The sequence below is a fragment of the Grampus griseus genome (genome assembly GCF_964374135.1).
Source record: "Grampus griseus genome assembly, chromosome: 1".
In the NCBI taxonomy this organism is placed as follows: Eukaryota; Metazoa; Chordata; class Mammalia; order Artiodactyla; family Delphinidae; genus Grampus; species Grampus griseus.
The window spans coordinates 107,530,778-107,552,359 of NC_139017.1; the positions used below are offsets into that span (position 1 = coordinate 107,530,778).

Here is a 21,582-nt window from a genome sequence, read left to right on the forward strand (position 1 = left end):
CCCGTGAGCCATGGCCGCTGAGCCCGCGCGTCCGGAGCCTGTACTCCGCAACGGGAGAGGCCACAACAGTGAGAGGCCCACGTACCATAAAAAAAAAACCCAAAAAACAAAACAAAAAAAAACTACACAGAAACAATAGAACCCAAATGACAGATGGGACTGAGGGGTGTTCAGGACCTCATTGAGACACCTGTGATCATGCTGTAGACAGGCTTTCCTAATTAATTTCTCAAAGTAAACTAAAGCAAGCACGTATAACCTTTGTATTCCCAGTGCCTAACACTGCATTGGCAGAGTTAAAAGCTGATTTGGTAATGAAGGCTTTCTTCTTACCTTCTGATTGTAATTAAATGACTAATTTGTCTTTTCCTTAACACCAGATTATAAATTCTGTGAGGGCCGGGATGACATTTGACTTGTTTACCCTCATTGCTCAAGATCCAGTGCACATAAGTAGATGCTTAGCAAATATTGTTGACATGAAAATGAAATGATAGGAAATCAGGAGAGAACAGAATGATTGAGCTTCTACTGTGTGCCACGCATTTTGATAGGTGCTTATGCATTACAGTAGGTACCTCACTTTTATTCCCCATGACAACTCTGGTAGATATAAATTAATATCATAATTTTACAGTTAAAACTGGGAAGGACAGGGCTTCCCTGGTGGCGCAGTGGTTGGGAGTCCGCCTGCGGATGCAGGGGGCGCGGGTTCGTGTCCCGGTCCGGGGGGATCCCGTGTGCCGCAGAGGGGCTGGGCCCGTGGGCCGTGGCCGTTGGGCCTGCGCGTCCGGAGCCTGTGCTCCGCAGTGGGAGAGGCTGCAGCGGTGAGAGGCCCGCGTACAGAAAAAAAAAAAAAAACTGGGAAGGACAACTTAGAGTGTTGAGTATTAACTATTTGCTGGGCCCTACGCTAGGAAATTTACATATATTATCCATATGTAGATCTTCAAAATACCCTGGAGTATTTTTCTCCATATCTTACAAATTTACAGAAAAAAACTGGCATGTAGTTAATAAAAATGATGCTAATATTTAGATCCATATCTTCTGATTACAAATTGAGTACAAATAATTAAATGTTCACTGAATGAATTAAGGGATTAGTAGTTCTTTTTAATTAATTTATTGATTCATAGATATTTATTTGCCCATAAAACTCTTATGAAAAGCAACTTTGCCAGTAGCACTTATTGTAAACAAAAATAATTTTAAGATCATTTTTCACCTGAAAAATCAAATTTGTGCTTGAAAATCTCTTCTAAAATTTACTTCATCCTCTACTTACAGCTTGTATCACATTTAAATTATCTCTGACATAATTATTAAATCATAATCCAAGAAAACTCTTCATAAGATCTTTAAGTAATACACTCAAGTATTTAAGAAGTCTCATTTTTATATATATCTTGTTGAAACTCATTTTATCTCCTTTTTTAATGGTAAATGCAATAAAAAGATTTTTAATATCTTATCCCTTATTTTACTGAATAGAATCCTGCCTTTATGTTCAGTGTTATTCTGTAAATAAATCTGGACTTTTAAAGACTAATTTTAATAGCAACAATACTATTTGTAACATACTTTTTCTTTTCTTGGCCTTAGGAAAATATTCTAATAATTTAACTATGAAATTACATACCCTTTCATTTCCCAGATCCACACCCTAAAGCCTTCCTTATTTTTTATTTATCTCACCAGTTAGCCTCCTTTAGTGACATTTACTGACAGCTCATTCCTTTTCCTACTTTTCTGTTATAAGATCTTACTTTTCAGTGGAGGTCACAGTTTTGAAAGCTGTGGCCACAAATGCTTTTATGGTCCTTTGGATGAGCTAAATCAAAAGGGCAATGAAAGGGACACATTTTGCAACCAGATGGCTCTGTAATACACAATTAATTTTCTAATTTCTGCATGAAAATTAAAAATATATAGTTTGATTACAGAATGTATTTCATATATATGCAAGCACTTAAAACCTTTCTAATTATGTATGCAAGGCCTAAACAAATCTCAAGAATTAATGTCAGATTCAGAGCAGAATCTTAAAATATTGCTAATCCATTTTAAAATGTAAATGAATTAGTCATTTGGAGAATGCAAATTAAAATGGCAAAATACCACTACATACCCATTAAAATAACTCAGTGAAACAGACAATTTTCTAGGAAAATACAAATTATCACAATAGAATCAGTCATAGGAAACCTGAATAGACCAAGAATTAACTTTTACTCAATTAATCAATAAGAAAAAGGTACTCCACTTGAGAAAATGAGTTAATGACATACTTTTTTGTCAGGTTGACAAAAATTTTAAAAGGACAGTAATATCTACTTTTGGTGATAGCTTAGGGAGGCAAATACTGTCATATATAGTTGATAATAAAAAGAGTTGCTAATACTTTCTTATGAATAAATTGCCAATGTTAATCAAAAAAGGGAAAATGTTTTTTCTTTTGGTCTCTGAAAATTTTCTTTTAGAAATTCTTCCTAACCAACTAAAGATGTAAATTAAGATTTTTCTATAGGCGTGTTAATCATAAAGAACATTATTTTAAAAGAGTGAAAAATTGGAAAGATTCTAGATTTCCTTGTATAAATTTTATTACATGAATATATGATCATAAAAATGAACTGATATTTCAATATGTTAATGATAGAGTGTTGAACTTAAAAGCTCTTATTATACTCTAAGGAATCAACAAAATACAACTACACACAACAATATAGAGGGTTCTCACAAAGATATTTCACTAAAAGAAGTCAATCACAAAAAAATATGTATTATATTATTCCACCTATATAAAGTACATAAACAGGTAAAAACAATTTATGCTGTTAGAAATCAAGATAATGTTTAACTTTTGGGGAGATAATGACTGGAGGAGAACAGAAAGGGGTCCCTGGGGATGATAGTAATGTTCTTTTCTGAATATTGGTCCTGATTGCATGGGTGTGTTGTGAAAATTCTTCTAGCAAATGACAGAAGCCAAGGTTTTCATGTACTAAGCTCTAAAGAGGAGCCAGAAAAGATATAAATAAGATATTATGTAACATAAATACTTTAAATAACCCTCCTTGGCCTGATTCTAAATCCTCATACAAAAGGATATTGATAAAATAACCAGTTCATTCTTCCCTTATCTCTTCATTCATTCAACAGTTAATTATTGAGAATTTCCTGTGTGCCAAGTCTGCTTCTAGTTAATAAAGTGAGGAAAACCATTAGGTCACTGGTCTCATGGAATTTATATTCCAGCTGGGAAGATAAACAATAAACATTGTAATATTCCATTGAAAATTAATATGTATCACTTAGTGTTAAAAGCTATACAGAGATTAATCCTTTGTCAGTTGCTTCATTTGCAAATATTTTCTCCCATTTTGAGGGTTGTCTTTTCATCTTGATTATGGTTTCCTTGGCTGTATAAAAGCTTTTAAGTTTCATTACGTCCATTTGTTTATTTTTATTTTTATTTTTATTTCCATTACGAGGTGGGTCAGAAAGGATCTTGCTGTGATTTATGTCATAAAGTGTTCTGCCTATGTTTTCCTCTCAGAGTTTTATAGTGTCTGGCCTTACATTTAGGTCTTTAATCCATTTTGAGTTTATTTTTGTGTATGGTGTTAGGGAATGTCCTAATTTCATTCTTTTACATGTAGCTGCCCAGTTTTCCCAGCACCACTTATTGAAGAGGCTGTCTTTTCTCCATTGTATGTTCTTGCCTCCTTTGTAAAGCAGCCCATGCAGCTCTTTATCAAAAAAAACCAAACAACCCAATCCGAAAATGGGCAGAAGATCTAAATAGACATTTCTCCAAAGAAGACATACAGATGGCCAAACAAATACATGAAAAGATGCTCAACATCACTAATCATTAGAGAAATGCAAATCAAAACCGTAATGAGGTATCACCTCACACCAATCAAAATGGCCATCATCAAAAAATCTAGAAAAGCAGAAGCCGGTTGGAACCTGCGACGTCTTGTAGTTGTCTGAAGATCCTTCAATCACTATGTCAAGCGACACAGATGATTCTCTTTCTTCATATGATGAAGATCACGGATTTGAACTTATCCGAAAAGCTAGAGAGGCATCATTTGTCCCCACTGGAATGGCAGGTTTTGCAACAATCGTTGCATATAGATTATATAAATTGAAGAGCAGGGGAAATACTAAAATGTCTGTTCACCTGATCCACATGTGCATGGCAGCCCAAGGCTTTGTTGTGGGAACAATGACTCTTGGTATGGGCGATTCCATGTATCGAGAATTCTGGGCAAAACCTAAACCTTAGAAGAGGAGACGTTGTCTTGGTCTCATTGGTGGTGCTTGCTTTAGTTAGACATCTCATATTGAGGTTATATGTTTATGTTGAAAATAAATTCTTTGGGTCGGGCAATAACATGGTAATTTGAATACTGGCTTCTTTTCTTGCAGGCTTGATTTGCCTGGTGACCAGGTTACTGGTGACTAGTTCACTAGCTAGGTCATTCAGGGGAGGCAGATTAGCACAAAAACATGTCATTTTTAAATGCTCTTGATAGTGGTACAATGTCCACCTTCTTAAACTCTTCTGATGAAATTAGTTTTAAAGAGGACAACATGCCAATCCTGATAATGCTCCCAGTTGCTGCAGAATATCATATGCTTTTGATGTAATATAGGAATCCTATTTACCCCAGTTAATTTAACTCTTTCTGACTGCCTTGTGGACTGAGTACTGTTTTAAGGGCTGGTTGGCTCTAGAGGAACCCTTTCAAAACAGTGCACAGAATACAACATTATAAACCTCCTGGCAACTATATGTGTGTTTTTAAGCCAAACCGAAAAAGCTGGTAAGAGAGCTGCTTTGAAGTAGTATTTATTTCAGAATCATAGTTGTAAACATGAGAATAACTTAACTGTAGATCCCCATTTAGCTCGTTTGTAATTGCAGAATTATATTTTGCTGCTGTTATATTAGAATAATTTTGTGTCATTTTGAAATAGAAATATGAATTTTAAGTGCTAATGCAAGGGTAAACGAAAAACACTTTTTAAATGTGTGCAGTATGTTTATTTTCTCTATAAGAATCATAAATGTTTAACTAAATAAATTGCCTATAATGGAAGTGATTTATGAGCAAGCTGGTTTGGTCAGACGTTATACAAACTTTGGTATACTACAGAATGCTTTGTTGTACTTGTGAAATTCTCTTGTCTAACCTGAGTTTACATTCCATGATGATAACATGGTAAATGTAGTGTTATTAAAGTAAGTGAACACATCAAAAAAAAATCTAGAAACAATAAATGCTGGAGAGGTTGTGGAGAAAAGGGGACCCTCCTGCACTGTTGGTGGGAATGTAAATTGATACAGCCACTATGGAGAACAGTATGGAGGTTCCTTAAAAAACTAAAAATAGAACTACCATATGACCCAACAATCCCACTACTGGGCATATACCCTGAGAAAACCATAATTCATAAAAGAGTCATGCACCCCATTGTTCATTGCAGCACTATTTACAATAGCGAGGACATGGAAGCAACCTAAGTGCCCATCGACAGATGAATGGATAAAGAAGATGTGGCACATATATACAATGGAATATTACTCAGCCATAAAAAGGAACAAAATTGAGTTATTTGTAGTGAGGTGGTAGGACCTAGAGTATGTCATACGGAGTGAAGTAAGTCAGAAAGAGAAAAACAAATACTGTGTGCTAACGCATATATATGGAATCTAAAAAATAAGCACTGATGAACCTAGTGGCAGGGCAGGAATAAAGACACAGATGTAGAGAATGGACTTGAGGACACGGGGCGGGGGGAGGGGAAGCTGGGATGAAGTGACAGAGTAGCACTGACATATATACACTACCAAATGTAAAATGGATGGCTAGTGGGAAGCTGCTGCATAGCACAGGCAGATCAGCTCCATGCTTTGTGACGATTTAGAGGAATGGGATAGGGAGGGTGGGAGGGAGACTCAATAGGGAAGGGATAAGGGGATATGTGTATACATATAGCTGATTCAATTTGTTGTACAGCAGAAACTAACACAACATTGTAAAGCAATTATACTCCAATAAAGATGTTAAAAAAAAGATTTGGTACAAAAATGAAGAAAATAAGTAAAAGCTATACAGAGAATTTTAAAATGAAAGATAGGATGGTGACTGAGTTGCTGCTTAGGACTGGGTTGAGAGAGATGGCCTAGCCAAAGAGATATTTAAACAGAGATGTGCAAAGAAAGAGCCAGTGATGAGAAATCAGGTATAAGGAACAGCATTTCAAAGAAAAAATGACTTCTGCATTTGACCTCAGGCAGCTGGGTGGGTCAGTGTTGCTGTTTATGTAGGAGTATGGGAAGGGCGGCCAGCTGATATAGGAGAGTGGAGAGGGGCTGCATTTCTCAAGTGTGAAATACGTTTTTTGCTACTTTTGAATGAGTCTGGGCCTTAAAATATTTGAAATTAATTTGAAGGACTAAAGTAAAATCCTGGTCAGGTGTAAACAGGGTCATAAAAGCAGCTGGGGTTGGAGGAAGGTATTAGGCAGAACTATATTTATATCAACAATTTGAATGAACCTAAATAGAAGATGAAGGCTAGTTGGGAGATTCATTAAGAGAAAATGTTAAGTCAAAGTTTGTTATTCCATTAACAATGAGGATATAATTCAAGATACTTTTATTAGATGGGGTGACTTAGCATTACTGTCCAGAGGTATAACATTGTCTTCCTATAGTGTAAACTTATAGAGTAAGGTGGTTACTGGTTTCTCTTATTGTACTTTTGTCAGCTCTGGGATTGATTCATTACAACTGATACTCTGGATAAGACAGATTCCATGCTTTCCTTTAACAAATATTTTCTGAGCATAGTGATAGGTATAGAGGATATAATGTTAATAAGAGATTGTTTTCTGCCCTCAAAACGATCACCATCTGGAAAGAAATAAGGGAGAATTAAATTGTCAATTAAGACATAAAATGTTAAGTGTTATCCCGGGGGCGAGAATGAGGTGATGTGAGAGGAATTTAACCCAGTCAGAAGGGGGATTGGAGAAGTTAGGGAATGCTTCCCAGGGGAGTGATATCTATTCTAAGACTCATCAGATGAGCATGAGTCATTCATGTGACAGCAGAATGTGGAAGTGGATGGGTGATGGAGAGGGGGATGGAGATGTAGCCTGGGGATACAGAGAAGGTGGATGGAGCTCAGTATATAGAAGTACAGTGTGAGGTGTGAGAACTGTGACTGGAGTGGTAAACCAGAGGTGGAACATGAAAGACATTATCAATCATATAATGGGGCTTGAACTTCACACTGAGTACAAAGGAGAGTCGTTAGAAGGTTTTAAATAGGACAGTAAAAGCATCCGATTGGTACTTTAGAAAGACTCTGGCTCTTATGGTGAAGAATGGTTGAAACAGGGCTGCGTTGCTAGCACATATGTTGTGTGAATTAGAAAAACAACTTGTGAATTAGAAAAATGTGTTCCCTCTGGGCAGAGAAATGATCAAATAGTGCCCCCTCGACTTTAGTCTTGGGAGTTGAGTTTGGACTGTATTTCACCCCTACTCTCCTTGCCCCTGATGAGGCTGGGTGCTTTCAAACAGAGCACAACCTACACAATGGTTCACAGTGGCTCTGTTTGCAAAGGGTTACGTAGGAATCCAAGTGAGTGATGCTGGGGACATGAACTAAGGATAGAGACAGCTGGAGGACTTTTCGAGATGTTCAAAATTGACAGGATTTGGTAACTGGTTGCAAGAGGGTAAGGAAAGGGAGTGGAAGAGTTTCTGTATGTGTATGTGTGTTCAAATATTCATTACTTCATCCTTCCCTCACTTCTCTTTTTTTCTCTTCCCAGGATGCAGTCCTGTCTCCAAAGAACTCACTGTACAGTTGAGGGGTGTTAGGGAGGTGTATGTCAGATATGTAAAGAAGTAAATGCATTTGGAAGTTAGATTCTGTATGAAGAGTGGAGAGTTGGACACAAAAGAAAGAGTGCTCTATTCTGCTTGAGAGTGGGGGAGACAGTCAGGAAAGGCAGTAGGGGTGGGATTTTGAAAGGGGGGCATATGGTCAGAAGGCAGAAAAGGGAGGATGAATATGGTAGGATTAGAAATGGAGAAGGATGAAAGGGGTATGGTGTTCCTGATAAAGACCCAAAGACATAAAACAGTGTGTACTTTTGGGAAAACTGAAAGTCCTTGACTGATTAGATGTGTGACAACAGTGAGATGGTACAGTAAGAGATAGGGAAGTGGAAGCAAGGGCCTCAGGGTGGCAGGCCTGGCACTCATTCATTTGACACATATTTTGGTCCTTTTGTCCTTGGTGCCTGGAAAAAGTGATGTAGAGTCATAGTCTCTGCCTTTGTGGCATTAGTCTTTATTTTTAAAATAGTTTAAGAGCTATTTTTGTTTTACACATTACTTTGGGGGCAATGTGGCAGACATATTGGGGAGGGTAGAATGAAGACACAGAGTTTATTTTTGTGTATAGTGTTAAAGAATGTTCTAATTTCATTTTTTTACTTGTAGCTGTCCACTTTTCCCACCATTTATTGATGAGACTGTCTTTCCTCCATTGTATAGTCTTGCCTCCTTTGTTATAGACCAATTGACCATAGGTGTGTGGATTTATTTCTGGGTTTTCTATCCTGTTCCATTGATCTATATTTGTTTTAGGTTAACACCATACACAAAAACAAACTCAAAATGGATTAAAGACCTAAAAGTAGAACCAGACACTACAAAAATCTTAGAGGAAAACATAGGCAGAATATTCTTTGGCATAAATTGCAGCAATATCTTTTTCGAGCTGTCTCCTAGAGTAATGGAAATTAAAAAAACAAAACAAAACGGGACCTAATTAAACTCAAAAGCGTTTGCACAGTAAAGGAAACCATAAACAGAAAAAAGACAACCCACAGAATGGGAGAAAATATTTGCAAACAACGCAACTCACAATCAATTAATTCCAAAATTTACCAACAAACAGTTCATGCAGCTCAGTAGCAAAAAAGAACTCAATTTAAAAAAATGGGCAGAATGGGGGAGACCTTCAAGATGGCGGAGGAGTAAGACGTGGAGATCAACTTCCTCCCCACAAATACATCAGAAATACATCTACATGTGGAACACCTCCTACCGAACACCTACTGAACACTGGCAGAAGATCTCAGACTTCCCAAAAGGCAAGAAACTCCCCATGTACCTGGGTAGGGCAAAAGAAAGAAAAACCAGAGACAAAAGAATAGGGACAGGACCTGCACCTCTGGGAGGGAGCTGTGAAGGAGGAAAAGTTTCCACACACTAGGAAGCCCCTTCACAGGTGGATATGGGGGGTGGTGGGGTGAAACTTCAGAGCCACAGAGGAAAGCACAGCAACAAGGGTGCAGAGGGCAAAGCGGAGAGATTCCCACGCAGAGGATCAGTGCCGACCAGCACTCACCAGCCCAAGAGGCTTGTCTGCTCACCTGCCGGGGGGGGGGGGGGTGGGGGCTGGGAGCTGAGGCTCGGGCTTCGGAGGTCGGATCCCAGGGAGAGGACTGGGGTTGGCTGCGTGAACACAGCCTGAAGGGGGCTAGTGCACCACGGCTAGCTGGGAGGAGTCCGAGAGCAAGTCTGGACCTGCCTAAGAGGGAAGAGATATTTAGGGGTGTGCAAGGAGAGGGTATTCAGAGCACCACCCAAACGAGCTCCAGAGACGGGTGCGAGCCACGGCTATCAGCGCGGACGTCAGAGACGGGCCTGAAACGCTAAGGCTGCTGCTGCAGCCACCAAAAAGCCTGTGTGCAAGCACAGGTCACTATCCACACTTCCCGTCCCAGGAGGCTGTGCAGCCCTCCACTGCCAATGTCCTGTGATACAGGGACAACTTCCCCGGGAGAACACACGGCAGGGACTCAGGCGCTTGCAACGTCACACCGGCCTCTGCCGCTGCAGGCTCGCCCCACGTTCCGTACCTCTCCCTTCCCCCGGCCTGAGTGAGCTGGAGCCCTTGAATCAGCTACTACTTTAACTCTGTCCTGTCTGGGTGGGGAACAGATGGCCTCAGGCGACCTACATGCAGAGGCGTGGCCAAATCCAAAGGTGAACCCCGGGAGCTGTGCGAACAAAGAAGAGAAAGGGAAATTTCCCCCAGCAGTCTCAGGAGCAACGGATTAAATCTCCACAATCAACTTGGTGTATCCTGCATCTCTGGAATACCTGAATAGACAACAAATCATCCCAAAATTGAGGTGGTAGACTTTGGGAGCTACTGTAGAGTTGGGGTTTGCTTTCTGCATCTAATTTTGTTTCTGGTTTTATGTTTATCGTAGTTTAGTATTTAGAGTTTATTATCATCAGTAGGTTTGTTAATTGATTTGGTTGCTCTCTTTCTCCTTTTTTTAAATATATATATATATATATTTTTTTCCTTTTTCTCTTTTTGTGAGTGTGTATGTGTATGCTTCTTTGTGTGATTTTGTCTGTATAGCTTTGCTTTTACCATTAGTCTTAGGGTTCTGTCTATCTGTTTTTCTTTGTTTTTTTTGTTTTTTTTTTCATATAGTTTTTAGTGCTTGTTATCATTGGTAGATTTGTTTTCTGGTTTATTTGCTCTCTTCTTTCCTTTTTTTATTATTAAAAATTTTTTTAAATAATTTTTAAAAGCTTTATTTCATGTTTTTCTTTCTTTCTTTCTTTTTTTCTCCCTTTTCTTCTGAGCCAATGTGGCTGACAGGGCCTTGGGGCTCTGGCCGGGTGTCAGGCCTGTGCCTTTGAAGTGGGAGAGCCGAGTTCAGAACACTGGTCCACCAGAGACCTCCCGGCTCCACATAATATCAAATGGCAAAAGCTATCCCAGAGATCTCCATCTCAATGCTAAGGCCCAGCTCCTCTCAATGACCAACAAGCTACAGTGCTGGAACTCTATGCCAAAAAACTAGCAAAACAGGAACACAACCCCACCCATTAGCAGAGAGGCTGCCTAAAATCATAATAAGGTCACAGACACCACAAAACACACCACAGGATGCCATCCTGCCCACCAGAAAGACAATATCCAACCTCATCCACCAGAGCACAGGCACCAGTCCCCTCCACCAAGAAGCCTACACAACCCACAGAACCAACCTTAGCCACTAGGGGCAGACACCAAAAACAATGGGCAATACGAACCTGCAGCCTGAGAAAAGGAGACCCCAAACACAGTAAGTTAAACAAAATGAGAAGACAGAGAAACACACAGCAGATGAAGGAGCAAGGTAAAAACCCACCAGACCTAACAAATGAAGAGGAAATAGGCATCTACCTGAAAAAGAATTCAGAGTAATGATAGTAAAGATGTTCCAAAATCTTGGAAATAGAATGGAGAAAATACAAGAAACATTTAACAAGGACCTAGAAGAACTAAAGAGCAAACAAACAATGATGAACAACACAATAAATGAAATGAAAAGTTCTCTAGAAGGAATCAATAGCAGAATAACTGAGGCAGAAGAATGGATAAGTGACCTGGAAGATAAAATAGTGGACATAACTAAAGCAGAGCAGAATATAGAAAAAAGAATGAAAAGACTTGAGGACAGTCTCAGAGACCTCTGGGACAATATTAAATGCACCAACATTCGAATTATACGGTCCCAGAAGAAGTAGAGAAAAAGAAAGGGATGAGAAAATATTTGAAGAGATTATAGTTGAAAACTTCCCTAATATGGGAAAGGAAATAGTCAATCAAGTCCAGGAAGTGCAGAGAGTCCCATACAGGATAAATCCAAGGAGACATATGCCAAGACACATATTAATCAAACTACCAAAAATTAAATACAAAGAAAAAATGTTAAAAGTACCAAGGGAAAAAAACAAATAACATACAAGGGAATCCCCGTAAGGTTAACAGCTGATCTTTCAGCAGAAAATCTGCAAGCCAGAAGGGAGTGACAGGACATATTTAAAGGGAAAATCCTACAATCAAGATTACTCTACCCAGCAAGGATCTCATTCAAATTTGACAGAGAAATTAAAACCTTTACAGACAAGCAAAAGCTAAGAGAATTCAGCACCACCAAACCAGCTTTACAACAAAGGCTAAAGGAACTTTTCTAGGTAGGAAACACAAGAAAAGGAAAAGACCCACCATAAAAAACCCAAAACAATTAAGAAAATGGTAATAGGAACATACATATGGATAACTATCTGAAAGTAAATGGATTAAATGCTCCAACCAATACGCACAGACTGGCTGAATGGGTACAAAAACAAGACCCATATATCTGCTGTCTATAAGAGACCCACTTCAGACCTAGGGACACATACAGACTGAAAGTAAGGGGATGGAAAAAAATATTCCATGTAAATGGAAATCAAAAGAAAGCTGGAGTAGCAATACTCATATCAGACAAAATAGACTTTAGAATAAAGACTATTGTAAGAGACAAAGAACGACATTACATAATGACCAAGGGATCAATCCAAGAAGAAGATATAACAATTGTAAATATTTATGTACCCAACATAGGAGCACCTCAATACATAAGGCAAATGCTAAGAGCCATAAAAGGGAAATTGACAGTAACACAATCATAGTAGGGGACTTTAATACCCCACTTTCGCCAATGGACAGATCATCCAAAATGAAAATGAATAAAGAAAAACAATCTTTAAATGATACATTAAACAAGGTGAACTTAATTGATATTTATAGGATATTCCATCCAAAAGCAACAGAATACAGTTTCTACTCTTATGCTAATGGAATATTCTCCAGGATAGATCATATCTTGGGTCACAAATTAAGCATTGGAAAATTTAAGAATATTGAAATCATATCAAGTATCATTTCTGCCACAACGCTATGAGACTAGATATCAATTGCAGGATAAAAAATCTGTAAAAAATAAAAAACACATGGAGGCTAAACAATACACTACTAAATAACCAAGAGATCACTGAGGAAATCAAAGAGGAAATCAAACAATTCCTAGAAACAAATGACAATGAAAACACAATGACCAAAAACCTATAGGATACAGCAAAAACAGTTTCAAGAGGGAAGTTTATAGCAATACACTCCTATGTCAAGAAACAAGAAACATCTCAAATAAACAACTTAACCGTACACCTAAAGCAATTAGGGAAAGAAGAACAAAAAAACCCTAAAGTTAACAGAAGGGAAGAAATCATAAAGAACAGATCAGAAATAAATGAAAGCAAAAAGGAGACCCCAAACACAGTAAGATAAGCAAAATGAGAAGACAGAAAAACACACAGCAGATGAAGGAGCAAGATAAAAACCCACCAGGGTTTCCCTGGTGGTGCAGTGGTTGAGAGTCCGCCTGCCGATGCAGGGGACACGGGTTCGTGCCCCGGTCCGGGAAGATCCCACATGCCGCGGAGCGGCTAGGCCCGTGAGCCATGGCTGCTGAGCCTGCGCGTCGGAGCCTGTGCTCCGCGATGGGAGAGGCCACAACAGTGAGAGGCCCACATAACGCAAAAAAAAAAAAACAAAAAAAAAAAAAAACAAAACCACCAGACCTAACAAATGAAGAGGAAATAGGCAGTCTACCTGAAAAAGAATTCAGAATAATGAAAGTAAAGATGATCCAAAATCTTGGAATTAGAATAGACAAAATGCAAGAAACATTTAACAAGGACCTAGAAGAACTAAAGATGAAACAAACAATGATAAACAACACAATAAATGAAATGAAAAATACTCTAGATGGGATCAATAGCAGAATAACTGAGGCAGAAGAACGGATAAGTGACCTGGAAGATAAAATAGTGGAAATAACTACTGCAGAGCAGAATAAAGAAAAAAGAATGAAAAGAACTGAGGACAGTCTCAGAGACCTCTGGGACAACATTAAACGCACCAACATTCGAATTATAGGGGTTCCAGAAGAAGAAGAGAAAAAGAAAGGGACTGAGAAAATATTTGAAGAGATTATAGTTGAAAACTTCCCTAATATGGGAAAGGAAATAGTTAATCAAGTCCAGGAAGCACAGAGAGTCCCATACAGGATATATCCAAGGAGAAATACGCCAAGACACATATTAATCAAACTACCAAAAATTAAATACAAAGAAAACATATTAAAAGCAGCAAGGGAAAAACAACAAATAACACACAAGGGAATCCCCATAAGGTTAACAGCTGATCTCTCAGCAGAAACTCTGCAAGCCAGAAGGGACTGGCAGGACATACTGAAAGTGATGAAGGAGAAAAACCTGCAGCCAAGACTACTCTACCCAGCAAGGATCTAATTCAGATTTGATGGAGAAATTAAAATCTTTACCAACAAGCAAAAGCTGAGAGAGCTCAGCACCATGAAACCAGCTTTATAACAAATGCTAAAGGAACTTCTCTAGGCAAGAAACACAAGAGAAGGAAAAAACCTATAATAAAGAACCCAAAACAATTTAGAAAATGGGAATAGGAATATACATATCGATAATTACCTTAAATGTAAATGGACTAAATGCTCCCACCAAAAGACACAGACTGGCTGAATGGATACAAAAACAAGACCCATATATATGCTGTCTACGAGAGACCCATTTCAGACCTAGAGACACATACAGACTGAAAGTAAGGGGATGGAAAAAGGTATTCCATGCAAATGGAAACCAAAAGAGAGCTGGAGTAGTAATTCTGTTATCAGACAAACTAGACTTTAAAATAAAGACTACTAGAAGAGACAAAGAAGGACACTACATAATGATCAAGGGATCGATCCAAGAAGAAGATATAACAATTGTAAATATTTATGCACCCAACATAGGAGCACCTCAATACATAAGGCAAATACTAACAGCCATAAAAGGGGTAATCAACAGTAACACATTCATAGTAGGGGACTTTAACACCCCATATTCACCAATGGACAGATGATCCAAAATGAAAATAAATAAGGAAACACAAGCTTTAAATGATACATTAAACAAGGCAGACTTAATTGATATATATAGGACACTCCATTTAAAAACAACAGAATACACATTTTACTCAAGTGCTCATGGAACATTCTCCAGGATAGATCATATCTTGGGTCACAAATCAAGCCTTGGTAAATTTAAGAAAACTGAAATTGTATCAAGTTCTTTTCCGACCACAACACCATGAGACTAGATATCAATTACAGGAAAATATCTGTAAAAAAAATACAAACACATGGAGGCTAAATAATACACTACTTAATAACGAAGTGATCACTGAAGAAATCAAAGAGGAAATAAAAAAAATACCTAGAAACAAGTAACAATGGAGACATGACGACCCAAAACCTATGGGATGCAGCAAAAACAGTTCTAAGAGGGAAGTTTATAGCAATACAAACCCACCTTAAGAAACTGGAAACATCTCGAATAAACAACCTAACCTTGCAACTAAAGCAATTAGAGAAAGAAGAACAAAAAAACCCCCAAAGTTAGCAGAAGGAAAAAAATCAGATCAGAAATAAATGAAAAAGAAGTGAAGGAAACAATAGCAAAGATCAATAAAACTAAAAGCTGGTTCTTTGAGAAGATAAACAAAACAGATAAACCTTTGGCCAGACTCATCAAGGAAAAAAAGAAGACTCAAATCAATAGAATTAGAAATGAAAAAGAAGAAGTAACAACTGACACTGCAGAAATTCAAAAGATCATGAGAGATTACTGCAAGCAACTCTATCCCAATAAAATGACAACCTGGAAGAAATGGACGAATTCTTAGAAATGCACAACCTGCCAAGACTGAATCAGGAAGAAATAGAAAATATGAACGGACGAATCACAAGCACTGAAATTGAAACTGTGATTAAAAATCTTCCAACAAACCAAAGCCCAGTACCAGATGGACTCACAGGTGAATTCTATCAAACATTTAGAGAAAAGCTAACACCTGTCCTTCTCAAACTCTTCCAAAATATAGCAGAGGGAGGAACACTCCCAAATTTTTTCTACGAGGCCACCATCACCTTGATACCAAAATCAGACAGGATGTAACAAAGAAAGAAAACTACAGGCCAATATCACTGATGAACATAGATGCAAAAATCCTCAACAAAATACTAACAAACAGAATCCAACAGCACATTAAAAGGATCATACACCATGATCAAGTGGGGTTTATTCCAGCAATGCAAGGATTCTTCAATATATGCAAATCAATCAATGTGATAAACCATATTAACAAATTTAAGGAGAAAAACCACATGATCATCTCGATAGGTGCAGAGAAAGCTTTTGACAAAATTCAACACCCATTTATGATAAAAACCTGCAGAAAGTAGGCATAGAGGGAACTTTCCTGAACATGATAAAGGCCATATATGACAAACCCACAGCCAACGTCATCCTCAATGGTGAAAAACTGAAAGCATTTCCACTAAGATCAGGAACAAGACAAGGTTGCCCACTCTCACCACTCTTATTCAACATCGTTTTGGAAGTTTTAGCCAAAGCAATCAGAGAAGAAAAGGAAATAAAAGGAATCCAAATCAGAAAAGAAGTAAAGCTGTCACTTTTTGCAGATGACATGATACTATACATAGAGAATCCTAAAGATGCTACCAGAAAACTACTAGAGCTAATCAATGAATTTGGTAAAGTACCAGGATACAAAATTAATGCACAGAAATCTCTGGCATTCCTATACACTAATGATGAAAAATCTGAAAGTGAAATCAAGAAAACACTCCCATTTACCATTGCAACAAAAAGAATAAAATATCTAGGAATAAACCCACCTAAGGAGACAAAAGACCTGTATGCAGAAAATTATAAGACACTGATGAAAGAGATTACAGATGATACAGATAGATGGAGAGATATACCATGTTCTTGGATTGGAAGAATCAACATTGTGAAAATGACTCTACTACCCAAAGCAATCTACAGATTCAATGCAATCCCTATCAAACTACCACTGGCATTTTTTCACAGAACTAGAACAAAAAATTTCAAAATTTGTATGGAAACACAAAAGACCCCGAGTAGCCAAAGCAATCTTGAGAAAGAAAAACAGAGCTGGAGGAATCAGGCTCCCTGACTTCAGACTATACTACAAAGCCACAGTAATCAAGACAGTATGGTACTGGCACAAAAACAGAAAGATAGATCAATGGAACAGGATAGAAAGCCCAGAGATAAACCCATGCACATATGGTCACCTTATCTTTGATAAAGGAGGCAGGGATGTACAGTGGAGAAAGGACAGCCTCTTCAATAAGTGGTGCTGGGAAAACTGGACAGGTACATGTAAAAGTATGAGATTAGATCACTCCCTAACACCATACACAAAAATAAGCTCAAAATGGATTAAAGACCTAAATGTAAGGCCAGAAACTATCAAACTCTTAGAGGAAAACATAGGCAGGACACTCTATGACATAAATCACAGCAAGATCCTTTTTGACCCACTTCCTAGAGAAATGAAAATAAAAACAAAAATAAACAAATGGGACCTAATGAAACTTAAAAGCTTTTGCACAGCAAAGGAAACCATAAACAAGACCAAAACACAACCCTCAGAATGGAGAAAATATTTGCAAATGAAGCAACTGACAAAGGACTAATTTCCAAAATTTACAAGCAGCTCATGCAGCTCAATAACAAAAAAACAAACAACCCAATCCAAAAATGGGTGGAAGACCTAAATAGACATTTCTCCAAAGAAGATATACAGACTGCCAACAAAGACATGAAAAATGCTCAACATCATTAATCATTAGGGAAATGCAAATCCAAACTACAATGAGATATCATGTCACACCCCTCAGAATGGCCATCATCAAAAAATCTAGAAACAATAAATGCTGGAGAGGGTGTGGAGAAAAGGGAACACTCTTGCACTGCTGGTGGGAATGTGAATTGGTACAGCCACTATGGAGAACAGTATGGAGGTTCCTTAAAAAACTACAAATAGAACTACCATATGACCCAGCAATTCCACTACTGGGCATATACCCTGAGAAAACCATAATTCAGAAAGAGTCATGTTCCAAAATGTTCATTGCAGCTCTATTTACAGTAGCCCGGAGATGGAAACAACCTAAGTGCCCATTATCGGATGAATGGATAAAGAAGATGTGGCACATATATACAATGGAATATTACTCAGCCATAAAAAGAAACAAAATTGAGCTATTTGTAATGAGGTGGATAGACCTAGAGTATGTCATACAGAGTGAAGTAAGTCAGAAAGAGAGAGACAAATACCGTATGCTAACACATATATATGGAATTTAAGTAAAAAAAATGTCTTGAAGAACCTAGGGGTAAGACAGGAATAAAGACACAGACCTACTGGAGAACGGACTTGAGGATATGGGGAGGGGTAAGGGTGAGCTGTGACAAAGTGAGAGAGAGGCATGGACATATATACACTACCAAACATAAGGTAGATAGCTAGTGGGAAGCAGCCGCATAGCACAGGTATATCAGCTTGGTGCTTTGTGACCACCTGGAGGGGTGGGATAGGGAGGGTGGGAGGGAGGGAGATGCAAGAGGGAAGAAATATGGGAACATTATTTATATGTATAACTGATTCACTTTGTTGTAAAGCAGAAACTAACACACCATTGTAAAGCAATTATACCCCAATAAAGATGTTAAAAAAAAAGAAACAAACGAAAAAGAAATGAAGGAAATGATAGCAAAGATCAATAAAACCAGAAGCTGGTTCTTTGAGAAGATAAACAAAATTGATAAACCATTAGCCAGACTCATCAAGAAAAAGAGGGAGAAGACTCAAACCAACAGAAGTAGAAATGAAAAAGGAGAAATAACAATTGACCCTGCAGAAATACAAAGGATCATGAGAGACTACTACAAGCAACTATATGCCAATAAAATGGACAACCTGGAAGAAATGGACAAATTCTTAGAAAAGCCTAACCTTCTGAGACTGAACCAGGAAGAAATAGCAATTATAAACAGACCAATCACAAGCACTGAAATTGAGACTGTGATAAAAAATCTTCGAACAAACAAAAGTCTAGGACCAGACAGCTTCACAGGCAAATTTGTTAAAACATTTAGAGAAGAGCTAGCACCTATCCTTCTCAAACTCTTCCAAAATATAGCAGAGGGAGGAATACCCCAAACTCATTCTATGAGGCGACCATCACCCTGATACCAAAACCAGACAAAGATGTCACAAAGAAAGAAAACTGCAGGCCAATATCACTGATGAATATAGATGCAAAAATGCTCAACAAAATACTAGCAAACAGAATACAGCAGCACATTAAAAGGATCATACACCATGATCAAGTGGAGTTTATTCCAGAAATGCAAGGATTCTTCAATGTATGCAAATCAATCAATGTGATAAACCATATTAACAAATTGAAGGAGAAAAAACATATGATCATCTCAATAGATGCAGAAAAAGTTTTTGACCAAGTTCAACACCCATTTATGATAAAAACCTTCCAGAAAGTAGGCATGGGGGTAACTTACCTCAACATAATAAAGGCCTTATATGACAAACCCACAGCCAACATCGTTCTCAATGGTGAAAAACTGAAACCATTTCCTCTAAGATCAGGAACAAGACAAGGTTTTGAATGACTGAATGAAATTTCAGACCACTTTGAAAACTTTTAAATATTTATGTCTTGTGATTTGTTTAATATCTGTCTTTCTGCTAGAGTCTAACCTCCATGAGGACTTAGAGCAGTATTTTCATTCACCATTCTATCCACAGCACTTAGCTGCAAAGTGTTGATAAATAGTAGGAGTTTAATATCCTGACTAACTGACTGATGTACAGTTGGCACTCAGTGCTCAGATCCCTGAGTTTGGGGTACAACAGTACAAAGCTTCTCAGCATGAAAGCTGCTATGAATTGAACACTAAGTATGTGCAGGAATGAGGCCAAGGATCTGTCATTATCTAATGAGATTTATACAACACTTGGACTGGGTATTAGTATACCATTTTTACAGGTGAGAAAACTAAGGCATAATGTCTGTTATTTACCAGTGTTGCTATTTACCAATGTCTAATTACAAAGAATTGTGTAAAAGTTTTAATTTTTATCAGTTCAGTATATAGAGTTTAAAAAATAAAATAGTTCTATAACATTTCCAAAAAAACTTTACAATTGTACTACAAATTAAGTCTCTTTGCACCACATATTACTTTTCCCAATTTCTACTCCTTCTCTACACTCTACTTCCAAGTTAAGATTCTTGAAAGAATTGTGTACACACAGTTTTTCTATTTATTCACTACCCATTTTTTTCTTTAGCAAGATTTCTCTTATTAAGGTCACTAATAACTGTATTGCTATATTCATTAGCCACATTTCAGCAGTAACCAGAAACGGTTGACTGCTCCTTCCTTCTTGAATCATTCTTTTCTTGATCTCACACACTTGAGTTTTCTCATTTGTTGCTGCACATGGCATTGGTTCATTCTTTTTTATGGCTGAGTAGTATTCCATTGTATATATGTACCACATCTTTTTTATCCATTCATCTGTTGATGGACAGTTAGGTTGTTTCCATGTCTTGACTATTGTGAAAAGTGCTGCTATGAACATAGGGGTGCACGTGTCTTTTTGAATTATAGTTTTGTCTGGATATATGGGTAGGGCCCCACTTCTAAAGCTTTTTTCCCTCTGGCCTGGTTTATTTTCCAGGAATTATAATAGGAGTTCTGGACATTACATCAGTATTTTATAAACACCTAGGCAGGGCAGTATAAAATTGTTTTCTTTTTATATGTATTGTTTTACTTTTTATAAAATAGAACAGAAGGGGATCAAATAAAAAGGACATATCTTCACCTATTGCCATAGGTGCTCATTGGAGATGACTGCTCTTTGGTACATCAGCCTAGTAAATTTAGGCGTGCATTAATGTGTATGTGTATGTATCTGTAGCTCTACATTTGTTTTTTACACAAATGGATCGTTTCACACACACTGTTCTATCCTTTGGGTTTTTTACACTTATTAATGTATCTTGGAGATTTTTCCCTGTTGGACATCTAGATCTACTACACTCCTGTTAGGATGACCAGATGCTGTTCTAAGGGGTAGATGTCAGTGCTTTATTTGAGTCCTTCACTGACAGACGTTTAATTTGATTGTGGTTGTTATATATGATGCTATAATAAACATCTTTGGACATGCACACACACACACACACACACACACACACAAAAGCTGTCTCTATTTTTTTTTCATGGCAGTTCCTTCTCTTCTATTCAATATCAAAACTATTTTTATCATTTGGAAATTGGTAAGGTCTCTTAAACTGTTTTCACTTGGGTTTATTACTGAGTCAGCAAACAAGCAGTATAAAAGGCTTACAAGATATGGATGTAAGTGGATAAATGGGCACAGTTTAACATGCCTCCACAGTTCCTCATGAGAGTGGGCCAGAAGTTCTGTAGTCAATGCAGCCAATATGGAGGAAGTAATCTACCAGGTCACAGGAGCTCATAGCTTCCTGTTTGCTTACATTTTTATTATTACGTTAGGGACAGGGTCCACTTACTACGGCATAAGGAAATTCCTTGCTGTGCAACAAGTCATCATTACATGCTTCCATGTTTGAATTGGCTTTGCTGAAGCAACTTGGAAAAAATAGAAATAC

The 21,582-nt window shown here is 37.8% G+C and overlaps 1 protein-coding gene across 1 annotated transcript; it reads left to right on the plus strand.

Moving 5' to 3' along the window:
* Positions 1-4,006: 4,006 nt before the first annotated feature.
* On the plus strand, positions 4,007-4,300 carry LOC309829448 (HIG1 domain family member 1A, mitochondrial-like; the record flags this gene model as incomplete). Its single annotated transcript, XM_082665346.1, has 1 exon — positions 4,007-4,300. Exon 1 carries the CDS (start codon positions 4,019-4,021, stop codon positions 4,298-4,300), a length of 282 nt encoding a protein of 93 aa, XP_082521472.1. The 5' UTR covers positions 4,007-4,018.
* Between the last annotated feature and the right edge of the window lie 17,282 nt (positions 4,301-21,582).